The sequence below is a fragment of the Arabidopsis thaliana genome (genome assembly GCF_000001735.4).
Source record: "Arabidopsis thaliana chromosome 1 sequence".
NCBI classification, from domain to species: domain Eukaryota; kingdom Viridiplantae; phylum Streptophyta; class Magnoliopsida; order Brassicales; family Brassicaceae; genus Arabidopsis; species Arabidopsis thaliana.
The window spans coordinates 1853049-1874651 of record NC_003070.9 but is presented as its reverse complement, the minus strand read 5'-3'; the positions used below and the strand labels follow the sequence as shown (position 1 = coordinate 1874651).

The 21603-nt window shown below is 37.7% G+C and overlaps 8 protein-coding genes across 12 annotated transcripts, besides 1 other annotated feature; 5 read left to right on the top strand and 3 right to left on the bottom strand.

Moving 5' to 3' along the window:
- The first annotated feature begins 921 nt into the window (after positions 1 to 921).
- On the top strand, positions 922 to 5663 carry EMB1444 (basic helix loop helix (bHLH) DNA-binding superfamily protein). 2 transcript variants are annotated; one of them, NM_001197992.2, is made up of 11 exons: positions 922 to 1552; positions 1764 to 1907; positions 2221 to 2302; positions 2385 to 2426; positions 2679 to 2738; positions 2866 to 2985; positions 3077 to 4285; positions 4394 to 4495; positions 4649 to 4789; positions 4928 to 5053; positions 5341 to 5663. In NM_001197992.2, exons 1-11 carry the CDS (start codon positions 1458 to 1460, stop codon positions 5422 to 5424), a joined length of 2205 nt encoding a protein of 734 aa, NP_001184921.1. In that variant the 5' UTR covers positions 922 to 1457; the 3' UTR covers positions 5425 to 5663. The 2 variants fall into 2 exon arrangements, with proteins under 2 accessions (NP_001184921.1, NP_001318931.1); NM_001331616.1 differs by having other exon boundaries at positions 4643 to 4789.
- Positions 1188 to 1292: a sequence feature (AT1G06150.uORF1).
- An 83-nt stretch (positions 5664 to 5746) lies between the features above and the next one.
- On the top strand, positions 5747 to 7615 carry AT1G06143 (basic helix loop helix DNA-binding superfamily protein). The gene has a single exon (NM_001331615.1). The coding sequence runs from the start codon at positions 5790 to 5792 to the stop codon at positions 7521 to 7523; it is 1734 nt and encodes a 577-aa protein (NP_001322461.1). The 5' UTR covers positions 5747 to 5789; the 3' UTR covers positions 7524 to 7615.
- Positions 7616 to 7652: 37 nt separating this feature from the next.
- Positions 7653 to 9878, bottom strand: MEF3 (Pentatricopeptide repeat (PPR) superfamily protein). The gene has a single exon (NM_100495.2). It carries the CDS (start codon positions 9854 to 9856, stop codon positions 8180 to 8182), a length of 1677 nt encoding a protein of 558 aa, NP_172104.1. The 5' UTR covers positions 9857 to 9878; the 3' UTR covers positions 7653 to 8179.
- A 933-nt stretch (positions 9879 to 10811) lies between these two features.
- On the top strand, positions 10812 to 11227 carry AT1G06137 (uncharacterized protein). The gene has a single exon (NM_001123765.2). The coding sequence runs from the start codon at positions 10902 to 10904 to the stop codon at positions 11106 to 11108; it is 207 nt and encodes a 68-aa protein (NP_001117237.1). The 5' UTR covers positions 10812 to 10901; the 3' UTR covers positions 11109 to 11227.
- Positions 11228 to 11909: 682 nt separating this feature from the next.
- On the bottom strand, positions 11910 to 12468 carry AT1G06135 (uncharacterized protein). Its single transcript, NM_202039.2, has one exon. It carries the CDS (start codon positions 12343 to 12345, stop codon positions 12136 to 12138), a length of 210 nt encoding a protein of 69 aa, NP_973768.1. The 5' UTR covers positions 12346 to 12468; the 3' UTR covers positions 11910 to 12135.
- Positions 12469 to 13713: 1245 nt separating this feature from the next.
- GLX2-4 (glyoxalase 2-4) lies at positions 13714 to 16895 on the top strand. Of its 2 annotated transcripts, none has more exons than NM_100494.5 (8): positions 13714 to 14065; positions 14487 to 14672; positions 14888 to 15091; positions 15200 to 15323; positions 15859 to 15959; positions 16060 to 16134; positions 16220 to 16318; positions 16466 to 16895. In NM_100494.5, the coding sequence occupies exons 1-8, from the start codon at positions 14012 to 14014 to the stop codon at positions 16616 to 16618; spliced, it is 996 nt and encodes a 331-aa protein (NP_563760.1). In that variant the 5' UTR covers positions 13714 to 14011; the 3' UTR covers positions 16619 to 16895. The 2 variants fall into 2 exon arrangements, with proteins under 2 accessions (NP_563760.1, NP_849599.1); NM_179268.2 differs by having other exon boundaries at positions 13954 to 14065; positions 14490 to 14672; positions 16466 to 16885.
- A 38-nt stretch (positions 16896 to 16933) lies between these two features.
- AT1G06120 (Fatty acid desaturase family protein) lies at positions 16934 to 18742 on the bottom strand. Its single transcript, NM_100493.3, has 5 exons — positions 18378 to 18742; positions 18157 to 18297; positions 17889 to 18029; positions 17421 to 17527; positions 16934 to 17334 (listed from the first exon to the last, which is right to left on the bottom strand). The coding sequence occupies exons 1-5, from the start codon at positions 18687 to 18689 to the stop codon at positions 17136 to 17138; spliced, it is 900 nt and encodes a 299-aa protein (NP_172102.1). The 5' UTR covers positions 18690 to 18742; the 3' UTR covers positions 16934 to 17135.
- A 531-nt stretch (positions 18743 to 19273) lies between these two features.
- SKIP16 (SKP1/ASK-interacting protein 16) lies at positions 19274 to 21593 on the top strand. Of its 3 annotated transcripts, none has more exons than NM_100492.4 (5): positions 19274 to 19917; positions 20036 to 20737; positions 20819 to 21037; positions 21141 to 21247; positions 21337 to 21593. In NM_100492.4, exons 1-5 carry the CDS (start codon positions 19714 to 19716, stop codon positions 21413 to 21415), a joined length of 1311 nt encoding a protein of 436 aa, NP_563759.1. In that variant the 5' UTR covers positions 19274 to 19713; the 3' UTR covers positions 21416 to 21593. The 3 variants fall into 3 exon arrangements, with proteins under 3 accessions (NP_563759.1, NP_001320594.1, NP_001320593.1); NM_001331614.1 differs by having other exon boundaries at positions 19479 to 19917; positions 20919 to 21037; positions 21337 to 21575; NM_001331613.1 differs by having other exon boundaries at positions 19571 to 19917; positions 20819 to 21247.
- The last annotated feature ends 10 nt before the right edge of the window (positions 21594 to 21603 follow it).

Sequence of the window (21603 nt, the reverse complement as noted above, 5' to 3'; positions counted from 1 at the left end):
TATAGAAAGAACAAAAGAAAGAACGAAAAGGAAAATGGAATGTGCTCAAGTCCCAAAGGTCAAACAAAGAAGTGTGAAATTGAAAGCGAAAGGTGAGGCTTCTTTCTTGATACACTTGTTTTGTTTGTTTGGCCAATGTTCATCATTCGCCCCTTATCACAATCACACCTCCCTCTTCCCAAACAAAGCCTTCTTTCACCTACTTCTCTCTTTTTGTTTCTAACAAATATTGATTTTTTTTTCTTGTAACAAATACTTATGAACTTGAAGAAAAAAGATCTACTTATTTTAGGGTTATATTTTCAGAAGCTTGACCATACACATGTTTGAAACTTGATAAGTAAAAGAGGAGAAAATCAAAAGGAATTTGTTTGGAGATAGTATGATTTATCTTTCAACTGGAAATAATCATTAGATTCCATAGATTTTGTATGGACCACAATCCCATCACACATTCCAAATCCTTCTTTGCCCACAAAAAAAAAAAAAATGGCTGGAGAACAAACGATACACATAACAGATCATATCAAAAATAAGGATCACATCAACATATAGACGCATTATTATTATGTTCTATCAAACACCATTTCAAAGAAAAAAGTTATTTGTATGGCGAAAGAATTACAAGTACTACACATCGTGTAATTTGTATGATGAAGAAAAGTAAAATAAAGTGCACTAGGAACAAAATTTCACTTGGTGAATCATTTTGCTGGCCATTAGAGAGATCATATCACTCGAATGTTTTTTCCACATTATTAATCCCATGCCTTAAAATCCACCCCCCACACTACTACCCTAGGCCTAGGGTTGCTAAAATGCGCACCTAGCCAGCGCACGATAGCTCTGATAATATTACCACCGTTGCTAAAATGAGCCCTGAATTTTCTTCAACGCCCCCCTTTAAAAAGGAGATGTCTTTTTAGCAACTCTGCGTTTCTTTCTCTCTCTCTAGTCACTTGTTGTTCTTACTCAAAGTGTTCATCTCTCTTTCACCGGTGGATTTCTCGACAAAGATTCTAACTTTGAGAGAGATTTTTCGGTTGTAGATGCAGATTCAGAGCGTATCATCTCTCGAGAAAGGATCAATGTCTCATGAAATAAGCTAGACTCTGTTTCTGTTTTCTTCTTCTTCGATCTCAATTTCTTCTTCTTCGAGCTAGGGGTTGTTTATGTTTGGGAAAGGAATGGGCACTAGGCAGTATTCACTGGGAGAAGTAGGGCCACCAATAAATCCGAGAGCTGGATTGCGAAGGGAACAAGCTGGTAGAGGTTCATACAGAGGTAGTTAGTAGATTCGTAGCTCATCTGTAGGCAAAAAGGGTTTCCTTTTAGGTGGCAAGACTGTTTATTTTCAGACACAGAGACTGATTAAGAATTCAAGGGAGAGTTCTTGTCGGGGGACTATTTTAAGTTTTAAAAAGGGGTGTTTTTTAGTGGTGAAGGGGAAGGTTTAGATGGGTTATACCTTGCAACAGATACTGAGGAGCATCTGCTCCAACACGGATTGGAACTACGCCGTGTTCTGGAAACTTAATCACCACTCGCCAATGTAAGTTATCCAAAAGTTTATAATCTTATGCCAATATGTTGGTTCTGTTTGGTGGAATTTAGTAAGGACTCTGATAAGATCGATTTTGTTGCTTTGAGAGTTATAGTCAATACGTAGTCAATTTTGTTGAATGTCAAGTGTGGTTTTTAAGTATTAAGCCTAGAAGTCAAGTAGAAGTTTTTCACATATGGGCTATTAAAAACACTTGCAGGGTTCTTACTTTGGAGGATGTGTACTGTGTTAATCATGAGCGCGGTTTGATGCCGGAAAGCTTGCATGGAGGGCGCCATGCTCATGACCCTCTTGGGTTAGCTGTGGCTAAGATGTCATATCATGTACACTCTCTTGGGGAAGGGTAAGGAAAATTTGCTTGCTGATGCACTGTTCTTGTTAATACTCTTGCTATCTTCATTACTTTGAGATCTTTTATTGATGTTGTCAAACAATGCAAAGACTTGGTGTGTTTATAGCTTGACTGTGTATTACAGTCTTACATTAATGTAGCTATAATATTCTCTGCTCTTTTAACTTTTGTTTCATTGGTATTGACTACATGATATACTTAATATTGAATCTTCTATCAGGAACATCAGCTATTAATTCGTTTTGATGATTGAATTTTACTTAATGATGCTAACATCTTCATTCGTATCTCTCTACTATTATAGGATTGTAGGACAAGTAGCAATCTCTGGACAACATCAATGGATCTTCTCTGAATATTTGAATGACTCTCATTCGACACTTCAGGTTGGGAAATATGCACGTTGTTGAATTTGAAAATATAATTTCGTGGGAACATTTTGTCTGAAATATAATATTTTCCCCTTAGGTTCACAACGGTTGGGAGAGTCAAATTTCTGCTGGAATTAAGGTATCTGATAAGTTTTCAGTTTTTTTTCTTTTCTTTGCCTGCCCTGGTTTTCATGTCTTTTGTGTATTGTTATCTATCGCATGGGATATTCTTGTGGTTGAATGTTTCTTCATATTTATAATTAGATTAGATATTTTCTACTTCCACACATTTGTCTCTTTTTCTAGTCCTTGTAACAAAACATTGAAGTTTTTTTTCCCTCAACGTTTGCATTTCAGTTTTTATGACAATTTGTTTCTTCATTCTCTGCAGACAATTCTTATAGTAGCTGTTGGTTCTTGCGGAGTTGTGCAGCTTGGCTCTTTGTGTAAAGTAAGTAAGATGTTCTAACTGTATGCGGTGTTCAAAGTAGCTTATACAATATAGTAAGAGAGCTTTCCCATTGAAAATGTAAACATTTGAATGCCTCTGATCTTCCTGTATACTTTTGGTGGAACAGGTTGAAGAAGACCCGGCTTTGGTGACTCATATCAGGCATTTATTTTTGGCACTTACGGATCCACTAGCAGACCATGCATCAAATTTAATGCAATGTGATATTAACAGTCCATCGGATCGGGTAATGATCTTTCTCATTCAATGTTCGTGCAAAATTGGAAGAGATGTGATTTCTGAGTATAACCATGATTCGTTGTATAATTTTCCTGCAGCCAAAAATACCTTCCAAATGCTTACATGAGGCATCCCCTGATTTCTCAGGAGAATTTGACAAAGCTATGGATATGGAAGGGTTAAATATTGTATCTCAAAACACAAGTAATAGAAGTAACGACCTTCCATACAATTTCACTCCAACATATTTTCACATGGAGAGGACTGCTCAAGTAATTGGTGGGCTTGAAGCAGTCCAACCTTCCATGTTTGGAAGCAATGATTGTGTTACAAGTGGTTTTTCAGTTGGTGTGGTTGATACTAAACACAAGAATCAAGTGGATATAAGTGATATGAGTAAGGTGATTTATGATGAGGAAACAGGTGGATACCGATACTCAAGAGAATTAGATCCCAATTTCCAACACTACTCGAGGAATCATGTGCGTAATAGTGGAGGCACATCTGCTTTAGCTATGGAGAGTGATAGGCTAAAAGCAGGTTCATCATATCCACAACTTGATTCAACTGTACTTACTGCGTTGAAAACAGATAAAGATTATTCTCGTCGAAATGAGGTTTTCCAACCATCTGAGAGCCAAGGAAGTATATTTGTGAAAGATACAGAACATAGGCAGGAGGAAAAAAGTGAGTCAAGTCAGTTGGATGCTTTAACTGCATCTTTGTGTTCTTTTTCTGGCAGTGAGCTGTTAGAGGCATTAGGGCCAGCGTTCAGTAAAACAAGCACTGATTATGGGGAGCTAGCAAAGTTTGAATCTGCTGCAGCTATAAGACGAACAAATGATATGAGCCATAGTCACCTGACATTTGAATCCAGCTCCGAGAATCTTCTAGATGCCGTTGTTGCTAGTATGAGTAATGGTGATGGTAATGTCAGGCGTGAAATATCTTCAAGCAGGTCAACACAGTCATTGCTTACAACTGCTGAAATGGCACAGGCAGAACCTTTTGGTCATAATAAGCAAAATATTGTTAGCACAGTTGATAGTGTGATTAGCCAGCCGCCTCTAGCAGATGGGCTTATCCAACAGAATCCATCAAATATCTGCGGAGCATTTTCTTCCATTGGGTTTTCATCAACATGTCTCAGTTCATCCAGCGACCAGTTTCCGACGTCCCTGGAAATTCCCAAGAAGAACAAAAAGAGAGCTAAACCTGGTGAAAGTTCTCGGCCTCGTCCAAGGGACAGGCAACTTATTCAGGATCGTATCAAAGAACTAAGGGAGCTTGTGCCTAATGGATCTAAGGTGGTTTTTCTATTCAGAGCATGTGACTGACTGCACTCATGCAGTTGTAGTGTCATGAATTGTATATTTTCTTCTGCTATTTTCTAACTATGTTGTTATATTGTACAGTGCAGTATTGATTCCTTGCTAGAGTGCACGATCAAGCACATGCTCTTCCTGCAGAGTGTCTCTCAGCATGCTGACAAGCTCACTAAAAGTGCAAGTTCAAAGGTACTTAATAATTTCTAGTCTTCCCAAGGAAAGTTGCTTTATATTCTCCATAGTTTGTGAAGAGACGTTTCCGTTTATTCATGACTGATTAATAGATCATTTATCAAATTGTTGGGGAAGTTTTCTTAAAAGCTTATACATTTGAAGTTACAGATGCAACACAAGGATACCGGCACCCTAGGAATATCAAGCACTGAACAAGGTTCGAGCTGGGCAGTGGAGATTGGAGGCCATCTGCAAGTGTGCTCAATCATGGTGGAGAATCTGGACAAAGAAGGAGTGATGCTTATTGAGGTGTGCATTATTTTCTCGTTACCTTTTTCATGTATTTGAAGCACTTTGTCAGAACGACTGGCGAACTCTGCATTTATCATCCTGAATTTTGCGGTTATATGCAATTCCTTGCTTGAGTGTGTTTTGGATGTTGAACAGATGCTATGCGAAGAATGTAGCCACTTTCTCGAGATAGCGAACGTGATAAGGAGCTTGGAACTCATCATCCTCAGAGGCACCACTGAGAAACAAGGCGAGAAAACATGGATATGTTTTGTAGTGGAGGTACGTTATTTGGGAATAATTGAGAACTGTTCTCCACTCTAAGGTCACACACAGCATGGAATAGACTCCAACACTTGGCTAAACAACTTTACAGTTTACATGATCTGAATAGTCATCCATTTTTTAACATGGAACTAAACAACGTTATTTTAGTTTTAAATCCGAATGGAAAACAAACAATATAATCGCTTTAACATTACAGCATCATGAAATTTCCACAAGGTCCTTAATCATTGTATTGTTGTTATATCACATCTAATAACTGGATACTCTTTATGAATTGACAGGGACAAAACAACAAAGTAATGCACAGGATGGACATCCTGTGGTCTCTTGTGCAAATATTTCAACCCAAGGCTACAAACAGGTAGCAACAACGAAACCCGTCACATCATGCAGACTCGGCTTCATGTATCAACAACTACAAGGATTGAAAAGCATGATGAGAACAGAGAAGAAAACGCTGTGTATGTTTATAGTGTTTGTGTGTGTGTGATACTATTATCTTGGAATAGGTATAAAAAGTCTAAAGGTGTGCCATTTTTGTTTGGAATTGTTATCATGAACACTTCTCAGATTGATTAATGCCACAATATAGCAACATTCAGTATTATTGTCTGGTGAACCTGAAACCCTCTAGTCCTTTCAGAGTTTCTCTATACCTAAAAGATTCTTTTGGACAAAACAATTTTTTTTTCAAAGTCTGCATCTTTATCGACAATCTCAAATTCTTTACATGAATGCTTTCGCCAATGTGCATAGTCTTCGGGTACCTTCTCACCATCTTCGAGATTTCTCAGCGTCACTCTCTCTGGCTCCTCCAAATTTAAAGAAAATCATCAAGCAATGCTCGACGCCCAAGCTTCTGGAGTCTGCTTTAGCCGCCATGATCAAGACGAGCCTAAACCAAGACTGTCGCTTAATGAACCAATTCATCACTGCCTGCACTTCCTTTAAACGTCTTGACCTCGCAGTTTCCACCATGACCCAGATGCAGGAACCTAATGTTTTCGTCTACAACGCGTTGTTTAAAGGCTTCGTTACTTGTTCTCACCCGATTCGATCTCTGGAATTGTATGTTCGTATGCTCAGGGACTCGGTTTCTCCATCAAGCTACACGTACTCTTCACTAGTAAAGGCGTCTTCTTTCGCTTCTAGGTTTGGGGAATCACTCCAGGCGCACATCTGGAAATTTGGATTTGGTTTCCATGTTAAAATTCAGACGACTCTTATTGATTTTTATTCAGCCACTGGTAGAATCAGGGAAGCCAGGAAAGTGTTTGATGAAATGCCTGAAAGAGATGATATTGCTTGGACCACAATGGTTTCTGCTTATCGTCGGGTTTTGGATATGGACTCTGCGAATTCTTTAGCTAACCAAATGTCGGAGAAGAATGAGGCTACGTCGAACTGTTTGATTAATGGATATATGGGATTAGGCAATCTGGAACAAGCAGAGTCATTGTTTAATCAGATGCCTGTGAAGGACATAATCTCATGGACCACTATGATCAAGGGTTACTCGCAGAATAAAAGATATAGAGAAGCAATTGCAGTGTTCTACAAAATGATGGAGGAGGGCATCATTCCTGATGAGGTTACTATGTCAACTGTTATTTCAGCTTGTGCCCATCTCGGCGTGCTGGAAATAGGTAAGGAGGTTCATATGTACACGTTACAGAACGGTTTTGTTCTTGATGTCTACATTGGTTCTGCACTGGTAGATATGTATTCCAAATGTGGTAGCTTAGAGCGGGCGCTTCTGGTGTTCTTCAATTTGCCCAAAAAGAATCTATTTTGTTGGAATTCGATCATTGAAGGACTGGCGGCTCATGGTTTTGCACAAGAAGCACTGAAAATGTTTGCCAAGATGGAGATGGAGTCGGTGAAACCTAACGCAGTCACTTTTGTGAGTGTTTTTACTGCGTGTACTCACGCAGGTCTTGTTGACGAAGGTCGGAGGATATATCGCAGCATGATTGATGACTATTCCATTGTCTCTAATGTTGAACATTACGGAGGCATGGTTCATCTATTCAGCAAAGCTGGGTTGATCTATGAGGCTCTTGAATTGATTGGAAATATGGAATTTGAACCAAATGCGGTTATCTGGGGGGCCTTGCTTGATGGGTGCAGAATTCACAAGAATCTCGTGATAGCTGAAATAGCGTTTAACAAACTGATGGTTTTGGAGCCGATGAATAGTGGGTATTATTTCCTTTTAGTTAGCATGTATGCAGAACAAAACAGGTGGAGAGATGTTGCAGAGATTAGGGGAAGGATGAGAGAGTTGGGTATAGAAAAGATATGTCCTGGGACAAGTTCGATTCGGATAGATAAACGAGACCATCTGTTTGCTGCAGCTGATAAGTCTCACTCAGCTTCAGATGAGGTTTGCTTGCTGCTTGATGAGATATATGATCAGATGGGATTAGCTGGATATGTGCAGGAAACTGAGAATGTATATTAAGACTTACCAAAACTTTCTTAGATAATTGAAAGCTTTGTTTACATGAAAGTAGGAAAGAGATAGATCAAACTGCATCCTCGCAATTTGCAGCATTATTCAAGATTTTAATACAAGTAAGGTTCTAAAAGGCTGAGATCTTTTCGAGAAACAAATTGTTAATACTGAAATCTTACAAAATGTTTTGAAGCCAGAAAATGTAAAGATGTCTACAATATGTACCATGAGAAGACTTTGATCCCCAAGTCACCTTCCCAAAATTACTGCTGTCTTTGCAGATTCTCTATTGATATCCAAATACCAACCAAATATATTAACAACATTTCAAATTGCAAGCTTAATCACGTGAAAAATACACCGCGCAACTAGCTTTGGCTAAGCTAAGATCCTTGTAACAGAGAGAGAGATAAACCTCTTCAATTGTTCTAAGAATATCAACGCATCTTATGACAGTGACTTTTGACTTCAGCAACAACCAGCTCGTAGTCTCGTACCAATCCAATCCAATCTCTCATCTTCATCGCAGAGAGTTGAAACCTTGGATTTAGAAAGTTTTCCAAATAACTATTTCACAGTAATTTCCATCATCTTTCTGTCATGGTGCTTCATATTTCCATCATCTGTCAAAACCATGATGCAGAAATCCATAGCAAAATGTTCTAGCCGACTTCAGTAGCAGATTGTCCCACATGTTTTCTATATCCTTTGATCCCCATTTTCCGTCTCACACAATTCACCATCTCCCACATCCCAGCATCAGCGTATATGTTAGAAAGCAAAACGTAGACACTTGATTTCTCGGGTTCCATGGATAAGAGCTTCTCTGCGATTTCTCCTGCTAAGTCGACTTCTTTATGGATTCTACAAGCACTCAGAAGAGCTCCCCAAGCACTGGCCATTGGTTTCACAGGCATGTTGTCAATGAAAGACTTAGCTTCTCCAATCTCACCAGCTCGACCTAGCAAATCCACCATACACGCGTAATGTTCTTCCTCCGGCACTACCCCATAGTCTCTTGTCATCGATTCAAATTGCTTCCATCCTTCTTTGACGTTTCCGGAATGGCTACAGGCCGACAAAAGCGAAACAAATGTCACAGAATTGGGAACTACGTTTTGTGACTTCATTTTATGAAAACAATCCAGAGCTTCCTCGAACAGACCATTTATCCCAAAAGCATTGATCATCGAGCTCCAAGATATCACATTTCTCTCTGGCATCATATCAAAAACCGTCCGAGCCATCTGTATATTTCCGCATCTAGCATACATATCGATGAACGATGTAAAATTTACAGCATCCATTTCAATCCCATTCCTTATCATGTAGCCATGAACACTTTTCCCGTGCCTCAGAGATCCCAAGCTCGAGCAAGAAACAAGAATGGCCGCCAAAGTACATTGATTTGGAAGTATCGATTCTCGTAGCATCTGCCTGAACAGATCAAATGCTTCAACAGCTCTCTCACACTTTGCAAACCCAGAAATCAGCGTAGTCCACATTACCACATTCCTATCAACACTTGTTTCAAATAGTTTTCGAGCATTGTCCAACAATCTACATTTCACATACATATCTATAATGGAGGCTTGTAAGTAATCACTCTGATCTATAAAGCTCCTTCTAATGGATACTCCATGCACACACTTCCCTACTTTACCAGCAAAAACATTTCCACAAGCCTTTACCAAACATATCAAGGTAAGCGCATCGAGGGCTAAACCAGTATCTCTCATGAGACAAAACAAACGAAACACTTCTGGGTCTTTCGAGTATTTCAAATATCCTTTCATCAGAACTCCCCAAAGAACTGAGTTTCTGACAGGAATTTCGTCGAACACTTTCTGCGCACTTTCCATAGTACCTAATTGTGCATACATCTCAACCAACGACGGAGCAACGTAATCATCCTTATCCAACCCATTCTTCATAGCCAAGCCATGAATCAGAATCCCATTTTCTAAAAGCCCTAAACCAACACAAGCTTTGATCGCAAATACCAAATTGAAACTATCAACGCCATCACAATGCCTTCTCATGCGATTGTAAAGAAGCAAGACGTCACTATAACAACAAGTCTTGGATTTGGAGTAACCAGAGAGAATCGTGTTCCACGAATGGCGATTCCTCTTCCAACAAGGGATTCGATTGAAAGAAGAAGTAGCGAAATCGAGACGATTCGATTGGATATAAGCGTTAGTGAGACTGGATCCGAGAACAACTTCATCTTCGAATCCATGGATTATGACCTTGGCGTGAACTTGCTGAGTATGGTTTAGTGTTTTGGCTTGGCTCAGGATTGTTAAAAGAGCTCTGGCTCTGTTCACCGGAAGCATCGACGGCAAAAAAAAAGTCAAATTTATGTTACCCGCGCCACACAAGTCAATAAATTTAATTTAAGCAAAAAAAAAAATGGCTTGAAATATTAAATTATGTCTTTATTTGTCACAATGAGTTTAGCAAGAATTTCTGTGAAGTTTTAGTGTTAATAATGTATATACACACATGCTCAAGTACCAACCAGTGTTATGTCTTCAGTTTCTATTTCGTTGAGACTTTTAAGAGTTAAAGACTGAATCAAACTTGCCAATTGATTTTTTTTAAAAATTATTTCCCTTTTTGAGACATTTGACCATTTCCAAGTTCCTTAGCTTATGCTTAGTGGTTCCGGTTTTTTGGTGTTATCGTGTCATCCTCACCTCCCAAATTCGAATATGAATTGCGTCATAAATATTGCAAAAAAACAACTTATGAGAGTCAATAATTGAATTGTACCTAGTATTGGAATACGTTTTTTGAATCGACCCCAATGCTTCGATTTAACTGGCTACTATCTTGTTACAACAACTATCATATACCAGACTCACCGAAAGTACAAAACTAAATCTTCAAAACCTAACGTTAATCAAGATAAATAAATTAAGTCCTAATAATGAGTTCATAGATTTAGTAGACTTTTGGTCTGAAACTGGACGGGAATCTGTTTTACAAACGTAAATATAATTTAGTTTATCACTTTATCACCTTTTTCAGGTTTCTTTGTAATGTATATACATTGCGGTCCAAGGCAATAACCGTGTCATGTGTCTTAACTTCTTTGATCAATTCCTATAGTTTGGGTTCAAATGTTGAAAACCAAGTCTTTCCTAGTAAAAGTCAAGCCACAAGAATGTCTTAGTAAGACCAAAATCACACAAAGATACCAATTTAACGATCAAATCAAAACCATGATCATAAGCCCTATATATATAAGTCATTATCGAACCAAATGTGATACAACACAAACAACGAGTAAAAGACATACAACAACTTTTACGCGACAAACAGAAAAAAAGATTGTTTCTTTTGTTCACTTTGAATACATACAAAAAAGAGAAAGAAATGAAGAAACAATTAATACTTGGAGTGATTTTGCTCGGACTATTCGTGATTTTCTTGAACACCACACAAGTCGAAGCCGCTAGGCCGCTTCAAGCCGACAGTGAGATCCGATTCGTGTTCCAGTTGCTGCAAAGGGGCCAGGTTATAGGGTCAGGTCCGAACGGTTGCACAAACATCCCAGGAGGTTCTGGCACTTGTCGCCCGTGAGCGGTCACGTGAGTCTGGGTTTACATTCTTTAAATTTTTTCAAGCCTAATGTAATAAACACAATATTGTTTTGTGTATTGGTTCTATTTTGACGCAGTTGTAGCACATGTGAAAGCAAATGTATGTATTCATTAACTTGGTAAATTTGCCAAAACTAGTTGATGAGATTAGCTATTCTTTTTTGTTTTATGAACTTTAAACATGTAACTTTTTGGTTTATATTTTTTATTTTAAGAATCTTTCTGCTAATTTATGAATGCAAGTCCAGATTATAATGCCGGTCAAGATGGCAGTATTAAGAGTTTAAGACTGCAGTTTGTGAAATTGTATATTGGTAAACAAAACTAAAATCTTTCTTAAGTTATAATTGTCTGATCTTACTTTTCTTGAAGAAGCTTTTTCAAAAAGAAAGTATTCTACGATCGCAGAAATATGATTGTGATCGTAAATTAAAGAAATTTAATGGTTGTGATCTATAGTGTAGACACAACTAACTCTATTTTGTAGAGAAATTCTCTTATAGTTCGAGTTTTGATTGGGACATGACGTCGAGTATCATATAATTACCAAATTTCATGACATACTATGGTAATTTTGTGGTTATTACTGGCTAAGTAAACAAATTTCATGACACACTCTTTTGGAGAGAAATTTTCTAATAGTTCGAGTTTTGATTGGAACATGAGTCACATGACGTCGATTATAATTCATTTTATATGATACACTCATACACCAAGCTATGGTAATTTTGTGGTTATTAATTAAACAAATTTCATGACACACTCGTATTAACCCAGGTTAATTATGATAATATAATGGTTATTAATTACTGACGAAAAAACATATATGTGGGTACACCATCTTTTTTTAATTTGTCAAATTTACATTGCGGTGTAAAGTATAAAAGGTTAATATTGTTTTCGGCTATGATTTCTAGTAGAAACAAATTTACATATATCACAATAATAAAGAATCCAAGAATCTCTGGTTGCGTTTCAAGAAGAAGAATCAAGTGCCCGGTCAGTACTCAACCATGGCACCTAGGTGTACCACGGGGAATGTTGGTGCAACCATTTGGACCTGACCCGCTGACTGGACCCCTTTGCAGTGCTTGGAACACGAACCGGATCTCATCGGCAGCTGTTGGGAACGGCCTCATTGCTTCAACTTGCTTGACGTCCAAGAATACAACAAAAAAGGCAACTAACATAACAAAGATCATTACTTGTCTCTTCATCTTCCTCGATCGTACTCTTGCAATATCTTCCTCAAAGAAAAAAATAATCTGACTTGTTTTTCTGTGTGTATTGGCACGTAAAATTGGTTGTAGAGTGTAGGCCTTTTTTTGTTTGCATGGGGTTTCATTTTAAGTCTATATATATATATATATATATATATATGTAGAGTTATTGGTCAACACCTCATGGCTTGACTTTGGGATCATCCTCACTAGCTTGTATATGTATGTATATATATCTTTGACTTTGACTTTACTACAAAAACAAATGGCTTTCAAATATTTGATAAAACAAGCGTAGGAATTGATCAAACGAGTCACTATAACACGGTTTCCACTTTGCGATCGCATTTAGACAAAGGCCTCTTCGTGTCCCGAACAAATAGCACGTGTCTCCATCTAATATACCCAAAACAAAGAAATTGCATAACCCGGTCTAGATTGGTTTAGTGCATGTTCGATTTTATATATGGAATTTACTCTAGCTAGTGTGACGGCTACGTTCATCACTAGCTAATTGGGACAGGAGTATAGTTAGATTTAATTTGTGATATGCTTACATAATTATGACTCTCATCCTGTCACCCATTACAATTTTGCAATGGATGATGATAACTAGTTTGCTACAATCTTTTTTTGAAAAAGTCATTTTTGCATGGGTTTGAAAATTTTGTATCTCCTATATATATAAGTGGCTCTATAACTTGTATATATACAAGGTATGTTGGGGGTGGCTAATAATGGTTTGACAAGAATTGAAGAAACTATCGAGGCTTGACTTTACTTGGGACTAATGATGACATTTGAACAATGAAACTGATCAAACAAGTTACTACACGTACGACTCGGTCGGTTCTCGGCCGTACACCACTAAAAGGCAGATTATAACCGCAAAAGACCAGATCAGAATTCCGGTTTAAGCTTGGTTCATCAGATAGTCTATGTTATTGTTTACTTTCCAATCAGATAGTTTTCTTCTTTTAACATTAAAGAAAAAAAAAAATACTCTTCTCCTGTGTATTTCAACATAGGGTTGTTAATTGTTATATAATTATTGAGATGTAATTAAAATTAATTATACTACAATGATTGAGAAGTAAAAGTCACGTTTCGGGTCAAAGGCACAAAATACTAATAAACTAAATGTTACGAATTATGAACAGACTAGCAAATTAAGATAATGCGAACGCGCCTGCCTACACCGGATGTGTACTTCTGCGTGCCGCGTACGTATATGTATTACCGAATTGGAAAGTCCTAGGAAAAATACACATGCATGTGTAAAATCCTAAATTGTATATTTAAAAGTCAAAACTTGTTTTCTAATTTATAATTTTTAAAAATACGTGAATGTGTGAACTCATAAACTATATTTTCTTACATAAATTTCTAAGAAAAGATTATATATAGGATGAATTTATAAACTACACTATTAACCTATTTCAAATATCGGTTTATGTATTTATCTATCATACGGTTTACTTAATAATCATTAGACCACGCCTCCCTGATTATTTGGTTTGGTTTGGTTTGGTTTCGGTTTAGTAGTAGTGTGACTGACTTGGTCACTTGGGTCAGTTTCTGTTGTCAGTTCACAGAGATTTGTGTAGAACTCTCTCTCTCTCTATAACAAAATTGGACAGAATTGGGCAATCGAGAGAGAAAGATGCAAGCCATCTCCAAAGTTTCTTCTGCAGCATCATTCTTTAGATGTTCTAGGGTTTGTATTTCCTTAATTCGTGCTGAATCATTTCCTCCAATCTCATTGTCCGATTACTCACCAATTTTTTAGGGTTCACTCCTCTGTTCGAAAAATTAGATACTCTTGATTGTTTCTTCTTAAATCTCTATTTTAATTCGATGCGTTATAGCTTATTGGATTTATACAAGTTACTTACTTCTTTACGACTGGATTTTTTTTCAGTTAATGAACTTTCTCTGTTTATGGTGAAATTATGAATTGAGAAATCTGGTTGTACACTTTTTCTTTTTTTTTTTTAAAATCACACTAGCTTCTACTCAAAGCTTCTCTGAGACTTTTCTTGTATGAGTCTTGGCTGTGACTTTTCTTGTATGAATATTTTTCAATATTGTTGTTCATATCTTTGATTAGTCTCTGCTCTTATCTATATGTTTATCAGAAGCTAGTTAGTCAGCCATGTGTGAGGCCTTGCGTGAGACAGCTTCACGTCAGAAAGGGTCTTGTCTCTGGTGTCATGAAGCTGTTCTCTTCACCTCTTAGGACTTTGCGTGATGCTGGTAAATCCGTTCGCATTTCAAGATTCTGCAGTGTCTCCAATGTCTCTTCCTCATTGCAAATTGAACTGGTTTGTGTGTTTGCTTTTCCTTCCTTTTTATTTCTTTTGTTGTCCTAAAATAATGGCTTCATCTTGTAAATGGTTTTTCTGTCTTTGCAACAAACAACAACTTGTAAACTAGTGATTACTTGAACCGTTTCCTCAGCTGCACATTTATTTGTGTCTTAAATATCAAGTCAACAAGCTTGTTTAGCAGTCTTGCGGATAACAATTCTTCTTTTCAGGTGCCATGTCTTACGGACAACTATGCTTATATCTTACATGATGAGGATACCGGTACAGTTGGTGTGGTTGACCCTTCTGAAGCTGTACCTGTTATGGATGCCCTCCAGAAGAATAGTCGAAATCTAACTTATATATTAAATACACATCACCATTATGATCACACTGGTGGCAATTTGGAATTAAAAGACAGGTATGGTGCAAAGGTAGGCGGATCTTACTTCTCTCTCTCTCTCTGTCCATATTGTGTGGAGATGCTTCAAAGACTTTTGTTGTAATTATTAATTGCACACTATATTGGTGGATGTACTTAGGTGATCGGCTCAGCTGCAGATAGGGACCGGATTCCTGGAATTGATGTAGCCTTGAAAGATGCTGACAAATGGATGTTTGCTGGCCATGAAGTCCATATTATGGAAACTCCTGGCCACACCAGAGGTTGAATACTTGCCATCTTAAATGGATAGTTTATTCCTTTCAGTGTTTAGTTTATATACTTCTGGTTCAGACTAGTTCAAAGTTTAGTTATCCAATCCATATTTTTATGTCATTCATTTTTTCTACATAATGCTTTGAGAATTCAGAATTGTTTATAACTCGAGGAGTATGTAATGTGTTGGGGGATTTCTTCTCAGACTGCTTGAAATATAGAAATATATCCTACTTGTGAGACCTGTATAGTTTACTGGTCTGTAGTATTAAATAACATTTTGAGCCTCAAGAATTTGTATATTTTGAAAGATTCACAGAAATAAGTTTCTATTCTAATAAGTGTTGCTTTTGTCATAATATTCTTTGATGCTCTAAGAAGTAAGAACTCTGTATTTCCCTTGGCCCTGTGATTAGTTGATTAGGTTCTTAACTTCTCTCAATAACTATTGAAGATTTGCTGGTTTCGGTTCCTCAAACATAAACTATGCACAGTATATGCTTAAGCCTTGTCCCCATTTTAATGTCCCATTTTCTGTTGTAGGCCATATTAGTTTCTACTTTCCAGGGGCACGAGCAATTTTCACCGGGGACACCTTGTTTAGCTTATCATGTGGTAAACTCTTCGAAGGTACTCCAGAGCAGGTAAACATCATTTATCTAATCTTTGGTTCTCTCTGAACTTGACTTTATTAAGTGTCAGTTGTTTTAATTGGTTTTCAACAATCTGCATCTTTTGCTGCAGATGCTAGCTTCTCTACAGAGGATAATTGCGTTGCCAGATGACACAAGCGTATACTGTGGCCATGAATATACACTGGTTTGTTATCTTTATTGTGTGTTTTTAATATACAAATACCACACATGTGTTATCGCTTCTGATGGAATCATTTTCAATCTGGCAGAGTAATTCCAAGTTTGCATTGTCTATAGAACCAACAAACGAAGTGCTCCAGTCTTATGCAGCCTACGTTGCAGAACTCCGTGACAAGAAATTACCAACGGTAATCTTTCTTTCATTTCAGTAACTTCACTGTCATTGATGTTTCTTCTGTCGCTATTGATAATATATATCCAAAGTAATTGAAATTATGACTTCTGGACTCGGATTCTAGATTTTCTTGATTAATTTCGTGTCTGGGAAATCTCAGATTCCAACGACGATGAAGATGGAGAAAGCTTGTAACCCGTTTCTCCGCACTGAGAACACAGATATCCGTCGAGCTTTAGGTATTCCAGAGACAGCAGATGAAGCAGAAGCTCTGGGTATTATAAGAAGAGCAAAGGACAATTTCAAAGCTTAGCTAAAATATAATAAGAATGGTTCCTCTGTACAGTGATGATGCGATCCTGGTTTAATCTGTAATAAGGTGTTTTGAGTTTTGACCGTGACGTTACGTCTCCTAGTAGTTTTCATGGTCATACTCGAAATGATTTTTTTTTTCCTTTTGATCAAACGGTCCTAAGTACCCAAGTTTCTACTTTGATGAACCCTCGAATTTTGTTATTATTTGTTTTTGGATCTTTTGAAGGGAGTAGCTTTGAAATCAAAGTCACAAGAGTTTTCTCTGAAGTTACCGAATTACATCTTTTGAAGTTTTCTGGCACAAGGTTCCGTTACTGTTTCAAGATCATGTATTATATCGGTTTTCACTGTTCATACAACATGAAATATACTTAGATGGTGTTACATCAACTGGATACAAGTTCTTGAGAACATATCATTCTTGATAGTTTTATATAAAATAACAAATGATGAGCGAGTGATGATTACACATATAATTAACGAAATAGATAGATTCATAGATATAGAGCTTGTGACTAACGAGCTAAAGACATTTTTCGCTTCTGAGCATCGGTAGGCAATTTGACATCTGTGGCTAAACCGAGAACCTGGAAGAACCAAATGAGGTACCACGTTAAGTCTACCTGATACCATTCCAGCCCGTGCCTAGCCGACGCCTCAAAGGCATGGTGGTTGTTGTGCCAGCTCTCTCCCATCGTGAATGGCCCTAGCCACCTGCACCATTCCACATTCACTTAATACTAATTTTGATGAAGCTTTATCAGATTCGGTTAAGGTTTAAAGGTCTATAAATTAAGTACCAAATGTTACGAGAGGTGTCCTTAGTGTTCCATGCTCGCGAACCCCAAATATGGCATGCCGAGTTTATGAGCCAAGTCGCATGGTAACCGATTGCTCCTCCAACACCCTGTTGCCAAGAAAATATCATATATGTGATATATAGCTAGTATGTTGGATGAAATGAAAGAGCAAAAAACAGTTGAATTTTTTTTTGCAAGATAACATAAAATGCTTCGAAAATAGTTTTACAAAGATTAATGATGTTTTATTTTTATTATATTTTTAGCATGTGTACATATATAGCAGAACTGTTTTTCATTTATTTCTTATGAATGACGTGAATGGTAGAAAATAATCGGGAATTCATTTTTTGTTGTAGCATCACGGAATTTTTATTTCAAAACGAACAAAAGGTTACTCATCACATATAATCCAGTTTTTATTTGATACGAAAATTTAATTACACATTAATAAAATAGAGTATTTACCACGCTCCAAGTTAGGTAAGGTAGACCACCCCATAAATAGACGAGGATCCAAAATGTTAAGATGTGGAGACCAATTGTGTTTTGAAGAAACCTATAGAACCATTGTTGCTTCAAGTCCATCACGTTGTCACGTCCTCCACACTGTTACATTATTACAACATCGTACATAGTTCGTCTTTAGTTACTCACAGATCTTCTAATATTAAAATCTCATGATAACTTCGATTCACATATGTTGGGTTTGTAAAGGCTTTAAACATTTTGTTACCTTTTCTCTGATGTAACTGGTGTCGAATATCCAAAAGACGTGACTGAACCAAAATCCTTCGATAGGACTATGTGGGTCACGGTCCGAATCTGTGAACTGGTGATGGAACCTATGTGTACTCACCCAATCTATTGGATGACCCTGGGAGAAAAAAATACAAAGATAATTGAGGATACATATTGGTTATAGTGGTATTTTCGGTGAAAACAATATATATTTACCTGAAGCGCGAAAAGGGCAGAGTAAGCGAATGGATATTCAAGCCATTTAGGAAGCTTAAAGCTTCGGTGAGTCAAGTTCCTATGGTATGAAAATGTAATGCTGAGATTAGTCGATATACCGACCATAGCAGCAAACCGGAAAGCTTCCCATGTGTAGTTAAACGGAGCCAATAGACACAATAGATGCACAGCCCCAACAGCCGAAACTCTCATTACATCAACCCGGGTCCATTTCCTGAAAAGGAACGCTCTTTTTTCCTTACGCACTGCTTTGCTTTGGCTAGAGCTATCGTCCTTATTTTTGTCCCCCATTGGACCGTCGTCAAGGAATGCGTTTGTTATTTTTGAGATATGAGAGTTATATATATGATTGATCACCAAAGGACGTTTGATTATATATGGGATGTAATTGGTTTAGAGAGCCAGGGTGGAGTCAGCGCTTTTGCTTTTTAAATTATTTTGGTTTTCGGTTGTAAGAGAATTTGAGTATGTGTACCAAGTCAGAAGCTCTTCATTATTCGTAGGATTTTAATTATTTTGGGCATTTGATTATCGTTATACCATCATCATCATCACATTCACTTATTCTCGTGTTGAAATAAATTATTAATAAACCCCTTTTGACTTTCCGTTCGTGTGGAACCACCATATCATTCGTTATTATCAAATGTTCTCTTCTTCATATTCCTTTTTATTTTATTGGTTTTGGAACCACATGTACAGTTGTTTTCCACACCATCCCCTCGTATTATGTTATCAAGAATGAATCACGTACCAGCTGAATCAACAACAACTAAGATAATTAGTGATCAATTCCTAAAAGAAATGATTGTTAGCTATGTCTATATTCAAACTGTTGTTGTTAATATGATTTAAAAGATCACATAAACAAATGCAACTTGGGATAGGTAGTATTCGATAAGAAGAGCAGATGAAGCAGAAGCTCTGGGTTATTATAAGAACAGCAAAGGACAATTTCAAAGCTTAGCAAAAAAAATAAACAAGAATGGTTCCTCTGTACAGATGATGATGTCTCCTAGCAGTTATCAACTTTTCATGGTCATACTCAAAATGATTTTTTTGTGGTTCGGTCCCTTTTTTTTTTTTTTGCGCCATTATGGTACGGTCCCTATGTGCCCCAAGTTTCTTCTTTAATGTGTACCCTCGAATTTTGTATTAACTCACTGTAATATCAAGTGCCACGTGTAATCAAAAATGCTTTGTTTCTTTCAGTTCTTGATTGAAACAATCCAAAGAACTGAACTGAAACAGAGCCGACAAAAGCAACCGAGAGAAAGAAAGCGAACAAGGGTTGTTGTCTGAGACGACGAAAGCTATGGGTCTAGAGGATGCTGGAGATTTGGTTCTCCACATCGTCTTATCCAAAATCGGCCCTGAAAACACCGCGAGAGTGGCTTGTGTCAGTAAACGCCTTAAGGTCTCCGCCTCCGAGGAATCTCTCTGGTCTATCTTCTGCTCCAATGATCTTAATATCTCTACTCCTCTCGATCCCCATGGAGATCCTGCTCCTTCCTTCAAGGTCAATTTCACTCTTTTCTTCTTTTCACATTTTCTAGGGTTTTGATTGTTTAGCGCCTTAGAATTTGACCTGAATTTGAGACTACCTTAAAGTAAAGATTTTTCTCTTAATTCATCAGAGAGCATATCAATTGTGGAGGGAGTCATTTAGAATGTATCCTTGGAATCTGGTTAAAAGAGTTAGACTTTGTTGGGACAACCTCAAACAATGGTTGACCTTAAACTTCCCTGAAGCAAAGGCAACACTGAGGAAAGGTGTCACAGAAGATGATCTTCAAGAATTCGAGACTTCTCTCAAAGTGAAACTTCCTTTGCCCACAAGGCTTCTCTACCGTTTCGTTGATGGTCAAGAGCTTTCTTCCCCCAATGGGCTTGATGGCTCTTTGGGGCTTATAGGTGGCTATTCCGCTTATTCTCATGACGTTAATGTCTACTTGCTACCTCTTAAGGAAGTGATGAGGGAGACAAAGGAAAGTTTCATGCGCGACCTCGGTTTCTCGAGTAGATTAGACCTTATTGTTATGGCTGCATCCGTAGTTGCCAGTCTGAAAATATTTTTATTAGACTGCACAACCGGACAGCTTTTTACTGGGACAAGTAACCGCCAATTGCTTCCTTGTGTACCCGATGCTTTGGTTAGATCGGTTCATGATACCAACGGCGATCAGCAACAGGATGCCATGCTGCTTTGGTTGGAAGAACATGGCCGGCGGTTACAAACCGGCACTATAAATGTCCGTCAACAGAACAATGTCAAGAGTATCAGTTTGTTCCCGGAGATTCCTCCCTTGTGTTCTGTCTCCGTAACTAATGGTGTGCAGGTAAAGCAATGTGTTATTCAGTTTTATTGATATTCAGGTTTGTGGATTGTGGGTTGAAAAGCTTGTTCATGAATAATGCAGGTACGTGCTTCGTCTGTTTTTATCCCGGAAATATCGAACCTTCGGGATCAGCCACCGGCATACTGGTATGCATATTCAATCCGGATGTCTCTCATGCCAGAAGGATGCATCTTGAATGGGACACATCATAGCTCTTGCCAACTGTATTGGAGACATTGGGTTATCCGAGCTGATAATGAAGTGATAGATAATGTTAATGGAGAAGCTGTCATAGGAAAGGTGTAGTTTTGCTTTTAGTTCAAGATAACAACAATTTGTTTGTTGAAGGACCAACAGTCGTTTTCCGTTTTGTGATATGAACTCTGTTTTGTTATATTTGTAGTACCCGCTCTTACAAGCCGGGGAGGAAGAGTTTGTGTATGAGAGTTGTTCCAGTTTTCCGACAACTGCTGGATCCATTGATGGCTCTTTCACCTTTGTACCTGGAAGGTATATGATGATGTGAAGAATCTTAGACCACATGTCTTGTAGTTTTGAAACTAAACTGGAATCTTGACCTTATGATTATTTTTTCTTAGTTTGAGAGATCCAAAAGGGAGTCAATTCGAAGTCAAAGTCGTAGAGTTTCCTCTGGAGTTACCGGACTACATCTTCTGAACTCTTTCTGGCACAAGGTTCGTTACTCTTTCAAGATAATTTGTTGTATCGTTTGCTTTGTCCGTACAGCATGCAATGTCCTAATAAAATAAAGGTGTTGGATCAACTGGTTTACAAGTTCATGAGAACAGATTATTCTTAACAGTTTTACATAAATAGCAAAAGAGTGAATGATGAGTACATATAAG